This window comes from Pempheris klunzingeri, chromosome 6 (genome assembly GCF_042242105.1).
Source record: "Pempheris klunzingeri isolate RE-2024b chromosome 6, fPemKlu1.hap1, whole genome shotgun sequence".
NCBI lineage: Eukaryota > Metazoa > Chordata > Actinopteri > Acropomatiformes > Pempheridae > Pempheris > Pempheris klunzingeri.
In genome coordinates, this window is record NC_092017.1 from 16646480 (window position 1) to 16660258 (window position 13779).

Here is a 13779-nt window from a genome sequence, read left to right on the forward strand (position 1 = left end):
CGTTGATGTGATGAGCGTTACAAGACCGGCCTGTTTGCCGCTGCCTTTCTGCTTTTTGCCACCACACAGTGACTCCACAGCGTACCTGTGTCAATATTTAATGTTCTCAGACTCTTGGAGACCTGCCAGCATCAGTTGTCCAGTTAGATCCAAGGCCTAATAAGTAAGCAGTGGCAATTTGTGTTGAGGTAATTACAAAGTAGTCTTGACTTTGTCTCTTTTCATTAATGTACAGAGGTGAAATTACTGAGATCACTCGCCTAATTAAAGCCAGGAAAGTGCCCTAATCAGTATACGGGTGAATTAGCGCCAGCATGGAGAGTCAGTGTGGTTTAGTGGTAAAGCGGTCTGCATCGGTCTCTCAGCCTGTGTTGGCTGGGTGGTCTGTGGGCAGATGGTGAGATTGTACTTCTTTCCTCGTCCCACTGAGAAGCGGCAAGGATCAGGAGGAGCCCCGTCCCGAGCCTGTCCGCACTCATTAGGCAGCCGGGCCACAAAGACACCCTCGCCCTGTTCTTGCGTCCGTGTCAATTGGCGCGAGTGTCGTCATGTGTAGTGATGTGTGTGTGTGTGTGTGTGTGTGTGTGTGTGTGTGTGTCTGCATGCCTGTGCTCTCATTTGGCCTTGTTTTACCATCGAGCCCTCCGCCCCCTCAGTGCTGCCTCATGGTAAGCCCCAGTAAGACAATATGAACATGTTTGTGTATGTTGACTCAACATGTGAAACACAGGAGCTAGTTAGGCAAATGATCATGCCATGTGCCCACTACTGCTTTTAGCCCTATAAAATGTAGGGCAGTCTGGGTGTTTTTATCACTATTTCCATTAGTTTATAAGTGGCACAATCATGTTGTCATTCAATCCCTCCTGGCTTCATCAAAGCACCACAATTATGTCAGTGAGCAAATGATGCTCACAATCCCTTTTATAAATAACATTTAATCAATGCTTGCTAGTTGGGTGTGAACCCTTTTTCCTTAAGCCTGCATTCTTTTACATAAACAAACACGTCTTCTGCAGCCAATGGGCTGAAGAGCTGTGAAAGCTCGTTAATGTGACCCGCCATGGTTAAAAAGTCTCCTGTGAGTACGTCTCTCCCCCAGGTCATTAAGGAAGCTAAAGGTGCAGCTCATTAGCGAGCAGCTCCATATCTGCCAGGCTCCCTTTGAACTTCCTGGAACGTTTTGATCCCTGCAGGTGGTGTGTAGGGATTGGACGTGATGCTACTGGGAGTGTCCCATCTGGCCCCAGGAAGTCAGCACATCTCTGAACCAAAAGCCATTGTTACTGTAAACTGCATGAGCTTTGCCTTTAGCGTGTCTCATTGCTAACAGGATTTGCATCTGTGAGTCCGTTGCTTGAGTTAATGGTGGTGACTTACAGTACATTCATACAGGCAATATGGACTCATGTACGTTAAAAAGCAGCCTGTTAGAAACGTAACCTTTCTCATATTAGTAATTACTCATATTAATAGTAATAACTCATATTAGTATTAGTCACATTTCGACCTTTTAGGTTGATGAAGTCTGGCAACAACAGCTGCTGTCTGCTGACATGTTCATATATCAAAACCTTCATCACCTTCTTTACAGTAAGATGAGTGAGGTGGGACTGCAATGCACTTAGAAGGCAGATGCTCTCAGAAAGCTCCATATGGAAGAGAGCAGCTTTCTCTAAAATTAAGAAAGGTTTAATTTTTAAATGAATTGTGTTTTTTCCACTGCCAACTAATCATGATTAAGGGGAATCTGGCTTTCATGCCACGTAGGGAGGTTTTGCCAAAACAAGAGCAATGCAGTAGAGAAATTAGTTTTTGAATAACAAAATGACTAAATCATCTTTTTGGAGCAAGTTAAGTGGTGGGAAGCAAAAAGGTTATTTGAATAAATTCCCTGTCAGTCATGATGGGAACAAATGACATTTCTCTTATAAAGTTTTTAGCAATTTTCTATGTGCGAAAAGCCAAAAGTTACTTTTCAGCCATTTCTTTTTTTTCTATGCAGCAAAACCAATGTCATTGCTGAATGCTTTTGGACTCTAGTGCTTCTCTTCATTTTTTTTTTCTCTTTTTGTGTCTTTTAGTCACAGCACTGCTGAGGAAGCTGAAGCAACAGTCCAGGGAAAGTGTGGAGGACAAGAGGCCCAAGCTGCTGAAAGCCCTGAAAGAGGTGTGCAGTCCTTACTCTGTGTGCTGCTCAGTTCTCTCTGACAGTGCTGCTCTTGATGCTGTTTCTATTTTCTGCTCGTCGGATCTTCTCACCTCTCGCTCTGCTCCCATCTCTTTGAGGCTTTTCATCTCCTCTTTTCTCCTCTTGATTCTACATCTCCTCTGCTCTCACTGCATGCAGCAAATAATGAATACACAGGGCCAGATATACAAAATACACACCCACAAATGCACAAACGTCCCTCCCAGACATCAGTCAAGTTTGCCATTGTCATCACAACAATGAAAGCCAGAAGGAACACAGTCAGACATGATCAACTAGTCAGAGTTGACGTGGTCAAATGAAACCTCACCATGCTTTTGTGGCTGCCTGGTATGACGTCATGTGTACATACATATTGTAAACATGTATTTACAAACAGAGCCACAATTATCCCAGACATTGTAAATGGTTAGTCATGTACCGACTGACATATATGCTTGTCAGAGCAACTAAATAGTTGTTGCTGCCTAACGTGGGTTTACGAAGGCCAAACTGTTGGCGTAATCATCTGGTGCCACCTTCATAAGAGAGTCAGGGAGCAAGTAAGCAAAAATAAAAGCGCAAAAGAGGCAAACGAATCTGAAATCCTGTGTGTTATATCTAGATTTAAATAGGCCACTACAGTATAGGTTTGTTTCAGTGGGTTTCCAGATTTTGATGGCCATACAAGTTGCCTGACACCGCCAGCCTGTGTTCTATGTGACAGGATGCAATCCTTCCTGGATGAGATTTTTCTGTGTCATCCTCTCTCTGAGATTACATAGCTCTGGGAAATGATGATCGCCCGCCAACCTCACGTAGTCACTGAATGCCAGATTGAGACCACCAATGTTGATGGGATCAGTTCATCCCATCCGTGTACCTCACAGGATAATTAGGCTGTATTGAGTTGAGTCAGTCAGGCGGGATTTGCTATGGATGGGCATAAAAGCTCATGTTTACACAGCTCCATGTATAGTGAAAGGCTTTAGTACATCACTTTGATTGCTGCTCTGCAAATATGACTTGTTTATTCTTTGTAAAATTGGTCATTTTCACTGTTTTTGCTGCACACATGTTTTATCACCCACATTTTCCACTAATGTAGTTTTACTTGCAATTGAGCTTTCTTTGACTTCATTTGCAGCTTGGAGACTTTTACTTGGAGCTTCACTGGGACTTCCAAAGCTGGGGTGAGTCGAACAACATTTTCTGCTATCTTACAACAGTGAAGTTGACAGGAAACACCATTGATCCCCAGACCTCTCCCTCTATCCTCTCTGGAAATGAACCATGCGTCCTCAGTAAGGGTGAATTCTGAAACACCAACAGAGGAGTGTGTCACATACAGTAGAGAGCGATGGAGTCTGTGTCAGTGTCTGTGCTGTTAGCGTTTATCTGTCACTATTGGAGTAACCGGTGGGCGTTTATCTGTCACTATTGGAGTAACCGGTGGGCACAGGCTAAAAATGACTCCTCCTGCTGGACACGAACTGATCACCACCAACACCATCCTCTAATGTCACTGCGGGAATATCTGCTCATACCAGAAGCATTTCTCCATTGAATTTATACATAATTTCAACTGGTAAACTGTAACAGATGACACATATTGTATGACAACAGACTAATGTATCTGCTGGTGCAGCAGCATTTGCTTACTCTGCTTACAAGTCTGGCCTTGGGGTGTGAGCCAGGACTGAATTCTGAGTACTCACTGTGTGTTTGTGAATTATTGACAAAGTGGGCAAGATTATGTAATGGATGCATGATAGTAACTAAAAGTAAACTGGTTGCATAACGGCGTATTTGTAAGGGGAAACTGTGTAGATGGATAGTAAAGGCTTTGATATCGTGACAGTCATCTAAACATTATATTTGTTGGTCACAGAGCCAAAGATTGATGCACTTAGAGAAGAATCTGGTTTGAACCGTTACAGTTTCAAGGACCTGAGACTGTCAGAGGGATTTCTGGCCTGTTTACTGTACATGTGATGCTCTGTTAGGTTTGGAGGAGCCACTTGATTTTGTAACAGCTTTTTTTCTTCAATGCAGTCCTTCACAGAAGTATGTTGGACTCTTAAAATACCTCATGATTTTTTTGTGCAACGACAGAAAAGCAACGGAAGTTTCTTGCTTTCAGTTAGTGGGGACTGGAGTGATTAAATATTTAGCCAAAGAGCTACATATTGTATGCCATCTAGTCTACAGAGCTATATGCTACTGAGGCTTTGAAAAGGAAGGCAGTCTTCATTATTGAGTGAGCTTTCTAAATTTAGATGTTTCTTCACATGTTCTTACTGTTTCTTTTCATGTTGCAGTGCCTTTGCTCTCCAGAATCCTGCCGTCAGATGCGTGTAAAATCTACAAACAGGGCATCAACATCAGGCAAGTCCTGTCAAAAAATGTAATGCAATTAAATGAAAAGCGTGATGTTTGAAGACACACCTGCCTTGTGACAACAATATGTTTTGTGGTCTTGTGTCAAACAGTAATTCCTTGAAAAAACCTTTTATTGAAGCACTTAGATACTTTTATAGCTGAGTATATATCTGTCATCATGTGCTGCAAATAGTAACCACTCCTTTTTTCCTCTTTCATCTCTCTCTACCTCCCGTTTTCTCCTCTCAACCTAGTTTGGTTTAACTAGAGTGTGAAATCAGTGCCTGGCAGTATGAGGAAGTAGAATTGCGATGCTTCTGTGCAGAGATCTTTTACTTCTGTGTTTCAATTTAAATCAGAGCCTCACTGAAGGAGAGTTACAGTAGTGTGTAATGCGCTGCCTAGCTCACTTACAAAGGATGTCAGCAGAAATTCGTCACACTCTGACGCATGCTGACACACAGCGGCAATCCACGTCGCTTTGTTTCATAACCTTGGGGGCAAAAAGCTAACACCAGCCAGCGTTCAGCAGCCTTTAGTTTCAGCGCTTGCTGCTCGTGCATATACACACACATCAAGTGTGTTCACGTGAGTTATATTACTGGGTTACATGTGTGACAAACAGGGGCATCCATTTATCCAGCACACACACACAGACGCTTCTATATTCGGGTATCATAACATATCAACTATATCTGTTTGAAGAATGAACTCAGTGCATAAATGAGAGTGTTTGTGTCTGTGTGTGCCGTTCCTGTATAAGATATCCCTGATGTAGAGCCTGTCATTATTCTTTGAAACTGCTCCTGGCTGTCTAATTTGGTATTCAAAATGCCCACTTATTATCCTGGAGTTGCAGAGAGAGAGAGAGAGAGAAAGAGGCAGAGAGAGTAAAAGAAAAAAACTGTCACAGCAAGTTCATTTACATTCTAGCACTACAGTGTGTCAGGCCTGTCATACCCACCCATAGCACCTACCACTTTGTCTGGTCTCCACAAGCAGATCAGTTATTCTCTTTGCTGCCATGCCTCATTCCAGGACTACCTCATTTGACAAAGTGAAAAAAAAAAAAAGATTCTTGAAATGTGCTGTTGGTTTCCCATGGCAATGATTACCATAGACTCTGTCTCCATCACAGTTTTTTTTTTCTCCTGCTTGCAGTTGTGACACTGTGTTTGCCAGTGTCTTACATGTGGTCAAAGTTAAACTCAGTTCAGCTCTTTTGCTGTCATCCTCTGTTTCCATGTCGTTGTTTGGCTGTCTTCTCCGTTCCTCTGTCTAAAATTTCCACACTAACCATACCCTCTGTATGTGCATGTTTGTGTGTGCATGTTTGTGTGTGCGTATAGATTGGACACTACCCTGATAGACTTCACAGACATGAAGTGTCAGCGCGGTAACCTCAGTTTTATCTTCAACGGCAATGCCATCCCCTCAGAGTCTTTTGTTGTGCTAGACAACGAACAGAAAGTCTACCAGCGGATACACCATGAGGTATGTGAGACACATGCTGATATAAGCCTCACTTGCGGCCCCTGAAGTTTGCAAAGCTCATTACAACCCGCATGTAGTGCTGCAACTGACATTCATTTTCACCATCAATTAACCCGCTAACACATCCAATCCTATGTCTGAAAATTGGACTCATATTTTCCCCAAAGTGTTTTCAAATTTTTTTTTTTTGGTCCAACTAACAGTTTAAAGCACTTAAATGCTCAGGTTGCTGTCAGCTAAGACAAAGAAAAGCTGCAAATACTCTCATCTGACAAACGGGAACCAACAAATATTTGTTTTTTAGCTTGAAAAGTGATTCTCACTGCTAACTGAATGTACTGTAAATGTACTATTTGTTTAACTGTTTTAGCTCCATCACTTCAGGGAACTTTTGGTTGGAAAAAAACAATAGTTTTAGCAGTACCAGGGCTAGAAATGTAAGGTTTATTCTGATGATGATGTTACAGTAAAGTCCATCATCTTATGAGCATAATGTGGTCAGTGTTGACTTAGAATCCAAATTCAGTCATTAGATCTTGATGTGCATTTGTTTCCTTTCTTCTCTACTGCCACGTTCTTTGGGGGGTTTTCGAACGGCCAAACCAGCTTGTTAGCGAACTCACTTCCTTATGGAAGTGAATGGCCACATCTGGTGCTGCTTTCCACCTCACACTGAGTGCCTGTGCCTGCGTTGATGCCTCTGTAGTTTCCTAACGCTGTCCTGTATGTCCAGGAGTCGGAGATGGAGACGGAGGAGGAAGTGGACATTCTGATGAGCAGCGACGTGTACTCCGCCACACTCTCCACCAAGTCCATCACCTTTTCCAGGGCGCAGACTGGCTGGCTGTTCAGAGAAGACAAGACGGTTGGTGTCAGTTGTTGTAGCTGCGTTGTGGTTGCTCTTAGCGACATAGCTTTACTCCCACCACTACAGCTTTTCCGTGAGCTGTGGGTCGCAGGGTTTCACCTGGATGCGGAATTTGTTGAATTTTTTCGTAGTATGGCCCAGACAGACAGTTGGGAATTTGATAAAGTCTCTGAGGAAGGCAGGAAATAGAAGGCAAACAACGCGCAGGGGTCAGTACACAGATGTACATCAGAATGTACTTTACAGTGTGTGCGTAACATGACATCAATTGCAATATATGATCGTTTTCAGCTGGGCAAAAGGAACGCAGACAGTTGACCCCTTCACATCTTGTCCAACCTGAAAAGCAACATGCACAAACTAAATGGAAGAAAATGTTTTATGGTCTGATAAGCGCTCTGGCAGTGTGCTGGATGAGCTCTCTAATGAAAAGCCACAGGAAGGAGAACATATGGACCCCTGGACTCTTACTTTACTGTAAAAGCAATGATGCTGGGAGAGTAAAGTACTGCAGACAAATAATGTTGTGCTGATGCAGTGCCTGCATGGCTGTTGGGAGCGCATGCTCATTCCAAACGTGCCCGATTACCTGGCTCTCTGTATTGCTGCTCGCATCGTTGTTGAGAACTGCTCATCCGATCGACTTCACACTCTACACTGCACTCCCTTGGGTTCTCAGCAATACACCCGCCAAGTGTGACATTGATTGGATGAACGATTCTTGAGATGCGCGCACACATCTGAGGTAGAGGGCTCGCCATCTTTGGGAGGTCAAGATCCGCTAATGTTTTCTTTTAATGACACCTTTAACATTTCACATCCAAATAACTTCACACTCAACACTGCACCTTCTCGGGTCCCCAGCCATACACCCGCCAAGTGAGTAGTAGACAGTGATATTAGCCTGACCTGTTAACGTTGTTTCTTGTTATCTCACCCAGTGAGCCTTTCTCTGGCAGAGTGTGACTCTTCTTTCAGTACTACAGTTCTGCTATTCATTGCTGTAGACTCCGTCCGCTTTCCTGATCACATTTCCTGTGCTACATCTCCCGTAGCAGGCAGCAAAGACAAAATAAATAAATCCAAGGAGCATCAGTAGTAACCTCAGGAAGGGACCACAGGTGATAGGCTCGGAGTTAAAAACAACACAGACGGGGCAGGGGGCATGAAGGCGGTGGATGAGTTATGCGGGTATTGCTTTCTGTCCTCCCGCTCCTTTGTCCTTTTGACGTGTTTAAAAGGGAAATTGGTGCCTCAGCGGGGAGCCTTATCTAACTGTTTCGTCTTCCTCCAGGAGCGCGTGGGAAACTTTCTGGCAGATTTCTACTCTGTGAATGGCCTGGTGCTCGAGTCCAGGAAGAGGCGGGAGCATCTGAGCGAGGAAGACATCTTGAGAAACAAAGCCATCATGGAAAGCCTGAGCAAAGGAGGGAATCTCATAGAGCAGAACTTTGAGGTGAGTCAGGCGCCGAATGTGGCTGATCGCCACATGTGTTGTGGCAACTAAACAGCAGTTGCAACAAAAGCTCAAACTAAATATCTGTCTTTGTCTCTTATTCCAAATGGGGTTTTGTTGCTTGCAAGCAAGAGTCACCCCATACAAAAACGGGAGGGACTGACTGGATAAGCAGAACAGACTGTTGATATGATTACTTAACATCCATCACACTTTTCAGCAGGGTGATGGAGTAAGCAGAGAGAAGGCTGTTCCACCAGATAAATAATCTAATCATCACATCTACAGCCTCAGCCCACAATGTCCCCACCCTCATCACTCGTGGTGTGATCATTGGGGTTGTAGGGCCATATGGAGCATCACATCACAAACATCCCATCATAGATTGGTCATGTTGATAACACCAGGATACTGTACCTTTAAGGATTCCTGATTACTCTGACCTGCTTTTGATGGCTCATTTTAAGTATTTCATGGGTTGGATATTATTATTAGTAGTAGTAGTAGCCGTTTTTGTCCAAACGTTCGAGGAACTGTAAAGCCAGAGGAACCAAACTCAGAAACTAAACAGGGAACTATTCTGTGTTCCTGTCAGCATTTCCACAGCATCTGAAGAACCGTGAAAATTAGGCAAACTAGACAGATGACAGAAAAAAAGACGGCAGTGTTTTAAAGGTTTACACACAGAAGAAACAATAACACAACAGATGTTTGACTTTGGTGTAATGAACAAAAGTAAAGTAGATATGCAGAGAGGAAAAAGGAGACCAAAAAATGAGCAACACCGCTGTAGATTTTGTGTTTTAGAACATTACCTCCCTGAAACAATCAGCAAGTAAAGTCTTAATTTTTCTTGTTCACTCGCTTTCCTCTCTCATTCACTGCTAGCTTGCTTGACTGCAGTTCTCCTCCTCTCTCTCCTCCCATTCTCTTGCCCTCAGCTTGTTCACTCTCTCTACTCGCTCTTGCACCTTGCTCTCTGTCAAGATAACAACAATGCCTTGCTTCGGCAGTGTTAATAATCAACAATACATGTCTGTCCCTTGTCCTAATATTAACACCAGTGACTCCCAATACTTCCTTGTCTATGAATGAAGTGGTACGTGAGCTGTAGTTGCCGCAACTACTACAAGGACTTTTTTACACCTAAAACCATCTGACAGGAACTACATTTAGTCCCTGGTCTCTCCAAAGAACCTGGGGAAAAAACTGTACCTTTCTGCACTGACAACCTTTTCTGTCAGAGATATATGAGATACATGCTCTCCAGGTCTGATGCTGTTATTGCAATGTATGTCAGCCACATATCCTCCATATTCCCTTACAGATTCTCATTCAGTCAGCAAAACCCGGTTACAATACCTTCTACTGGGCCATTTAGCGTGACAGATATTCACGGAAATCCTGGATCTTTTTTTCCCCTTTTTTCAGTATAAATAGAAAGGATGGCTAATAGACTGCAGCTGGACACTTAGAGCAAAGATATAAAGTTTAAGGTTACTTTGTGACTCACTGTGGGGAACGTTTGTGAGAGCCAGTTGGAGCGCTGGCGTGCCGATAAACACCCTGTTTACTTATACCTGCAGCGTAACCACCAGTCCAGTCCCGAAACTGTCCTGTCCCGCTGGAACCTTGGGGTAGGACACGAGTCTCAGATACAATAAACCTCACCGTTCTCACCGCTGTATCTATACAAAGATAAATCTTGTAGAAACAGCATGGACTTCCTGCCAGACACTTGTCGATCGACTCTGCATGGTTTATTGAAAAATTCCTGTCTGACTCCCAGCTGTTGTTTCTTTGATGTTTTATTTGTTTCGGACAATGAAACAGAGTGAACATCTGTCCCCTATCACAGTTGTTTGTGAAACAGCCCCCCTCCTCCTCCCTGCTCCTCGTCCACCGTGCATGGATTTGAGCCCCGGCACTGTCACCTAGTGGTGAAAGCTACAGAGCTGCACCTGATTCACAGGGACGACTCTCCCACCCACCACCCCCTCACTACAGTATGTTCTAGAGTTTGCTTAGCAAGCCCTTGTCTAAACACTGAGCATAAAGCCAGTCACACAGTGAAGACAAAGCCTCTCAACACTCAATAGATGCCTTTTAACTGCTCGGTTGTTTTTTGTCGACTCCCCCTTGTTCTGTGCTGGGCTTTGTCTCATCACAGTGTCCTCTGTTGTCTCCCAGTCTATTTACACTCATTTCACTCAAAGCCCACTTATGTTTAAAGTGAAAAAAAAAGAAAAAAGGCTGTGTTTCAGTGGGTGTCGATGTGGAAAGTGTTCCTCCTTTCCACCCCAGCGGAAAATGATACATGGAAGTGGGCGAGAGTGAAAATAAGCAGCTGCTGTGACGTAGCTGTGTTTACCACGGCGAGGGACAGCAGGTCAGCTCCGCGCCTGTGGACACAGGGAAGCGTGGGGGGCTTTCGAACAGGGCTTGACACTATTGATCACATGGATGAGGGCTAAAACCCCTGGTGCCATGGAATGACGGGGGGGGGGCGGGAGCGGCATACCAACAGATCAGGGCCTCCGCAGGCTGTGTGTACTCTGTCCTCATCACAACAACACGCCAGAGCTGATGCACACAGTGTTAGAGGGCGAGCACTTAGCTGGGCCGCAGCCCACAGTGAAAACACCCAAACATGTCTGTGATGACGGCAGTGCAAGTGGGATTGAAGGAAAACAAAGACACGTCTCCGTTTTCATTCATATCACACGCAGCAGACTCTTGGCACAAACAGGTGTCCTGTCAGCCACAGCATTTTTCCACATTATTCTGCCCTAGTTGCCTTATTTAACCACAGCTTATAAAAGAGAGGTCAGCGGATGGAATCCATTTTTCTCTTACTTTTCATATATTTATTTATTTATTTTTTTTAAAACTTGACAAGCACAGCGGGTTCATACAAGGAGACAGTCCATTTTTAGGAGGAACAGGATGGAGCTCATTCCAGTTCCAATTCAGGGTCAGCAAGAACAGGCCGTCCGATCTTAAAATAAACTAACGCCGAAGGAGAACTGTCACAGTTTATTCAAGAGTGCCACGTCGAGATCATTTTCCTCAGGAAGCTTAGATCGTTCGATATGAGGAGGGAACTGCTCTCTCCAAAACACCCAGATAATAACATGTAGCTTTCGGTCACGCTGCTCCGCTGGTGGGTAGAGTCACAGCGGATAATAACAATCAGCAGAAAGCCAGTTTTTGGTATTGACCTGACTCTAGCAGCACTACAGGTGAATCTGAATAAACCGTTCTACATTACACTGTTAAGGCCACTTGTTACGGAGTATTTTGAAAGTAAGTTCATTCAGTGAACCAGCTTTTGCTCCAGTTATCACATTTCTTAACATCTTGGAAGTAAATCTTACAGTAAAGGTACAGCACAGGTCACATAACACTGGCCCTGCTTTCAATTCCAATGATCTTTCAGTATCCCTCTGTTAGCGTCTCGGTATATGCACTGCATCCTTTGGCTCTTAAATTCATCCATCTATCCATGATGCATTATGACGTTTAAATCTATAAAGATCCCACCTCAGAAAGCATTCGTCTTGAGCTGAAAGGGGATGTTTTTTTTTATTTTTACTTACTGGTGCACTTGTAGAAATGTAAACATTTTTAAAGTGTGAATGAAAAAAAAAAAAAAAAGGATTAAGAGCAAAAACCCTGCTGTTCAGGAAGAAAGAGCAGCACGTACAAAGTTATATTAAACTAGACTCTGAAAGCCCATCACATCTGTTCGTCTCTACAGATGTTCCTTAGTGTACTAAGTCATAATCATTCAGTCACAGTGTATGTGTGAGGCTTAACAGGCCAGACTGAGGCTCACTGTAGGCTTGGTGATGCACCGAGGCCCTCTAGTGGCCCGTGCTGTGCATGGCGTTACTGTTGGAATGAATTAAGAAAGGTGGGATAAAGAGTAAAACTCGGTGTCTGTAGCAGTAAAGGACAGGTATTTGAGGGAATTTAACAAATGAACACCGACGTTTTAAGATGACCGTTTGAGGATTCTCAGTTTAATCAGGAACCATTTTGTTTTGTCTGCCGTCCTTGTCATTTTGTTTTCTTGGCTGTCTTTAAAACGTGCCACCCTGCTGTAGTTTAACCTGAGATCTGACCTTTTCTCTCTCTCTCTCTCTGCTCTTCAGCCGGCCAGGAGGCAGTCTCTGACTCCACCTTCACCCAACACTATATCCTGGGAGGAATACATCACTGCTGACAATGGAAAGTAGGTGTCGAAATAAATAGGCTTCTGCGGGGGAAACCAGACCATTAAGGGGAAACGGTATCACTGTAATTCAGATATTTTATTTGTGAATGAAGGGACAAAATTTCTGGTTGACCTTCCATATGAACCACTATTTTAGTTTCCCTCTTTAAAAGAATGGGAAATCAGACTTGTACTGAATCACATTTCTGTCACAACTATATTGCTACAGTATCCTTGTTATATAATCTATGTAATTCCTGAACACAAACACATTTCAAAGGACACTTACTGATGAGGTTCACGTCGAAAGGACAACACGCATGGAGGATTTTCACATAATAAGTAGCTGGAAAGTCTTCCTCTGTGAGCTGCCTTCATCACACGATTACATCCTGACAAGCTGTCGTCACTTTGCTCTCTCTCCTGTCAGAGCCCCTCATCTAGGAAGAGAGCTGGTCTGCAAAGAGAGCAAGAAGAACTTCAAAGCCACGATAGCCATGAGTCAAGACTTCCCTCTGGGCATTGAATCGTGAGTCCTTCTTTCACTTGGCGGCCGCACTGTTATTACAAAGCAGGCAGCCAAAATCCCCTCATGCTTGTTTTTTTTTTTTCTCTCCTGGCGTGTGCATAGTGGTGATAAAAAGGGAAGTTACTAATTTGTGCAAATGACAGAAAAAAGTTTTTTTTTTTGTTGGAATTACTTCCTTTACATTTGCTAAGAACTTAGAATGGCTCATTGTGTTGATATAAGCTGCACATTCATCTCATACTGGTGAAGAAATAAACAATTATAATCCAACAGTCTAACAAATTATCTTGTGATTTCTAACCAGCAGAATTAGCCGTGTATTTGGATGTGTTTCAGCCATAAATGCATTTGTAGGTAGTTTCTCTCCCAGTGTAACCTGCTCTCCTGTTCTCCTGTCCTCAGGTTATTGAATGTTCTGGAGGTGATCGCACCCTTCAAGCACTTTAATAAACTCAGGGAGTTTGTTCAGATGAAGCTCCCCCCCGGCTTTCCTGTCAAACTCGGTAAGTAATTCAAGGAGGCGTATTTTGTAAATTAGAAAAATAAAAGAAAATGTGGGATTGGCAAACTTAAGGATGTGCTCATTGAAAGGGATTTTTTTTAATCTATTTGATACCTTATCTAACTCATTTAAATTGAT

The 13779-nt window shown here is 43.5% G+C and overlaps 1 protein-coding gene across 1 annotated transcript in view; it reads left to right on the forward strand.

The window, feature by feature from the left end:
- ankrd13c (ankyrin repeat domain 13C) overlaps positions 1–13779 on the forward strand; it is a 28049-nt gene that overhangs the window by 12609 nt on the left and 1661 nt on the right. Inside the window, exons 4-12 of the mRNA XM_070831921.1 lie at positions 2085–2170; positions 3339–3384; positions 4513–4579; positions 5923–6067; positions 6801–6932; positions 8230–8391; positions 12549–12628; positions 13041–13139; positions 13542–13642. Coding sequence (XP_070688022.1) covers positions 2085–2170; positions 3339–3384; positions 4513–4579; positions 5923–6067; positions 6801–6932; positions 8230–8391; positions 12549–12628; positions 13041–13139; positions 13542–13642 — 918 coding nt within the window. The remainder of the gene's footprint in view (positions 1–2084; positions 2171–3338; positions 3385–4512; positions 4580–5922; positions 6068–6800; positions 6933–8229; positions 8392–12548; positions 12629–13040; positions 13140–13541; positions 13643–13779) is intronic.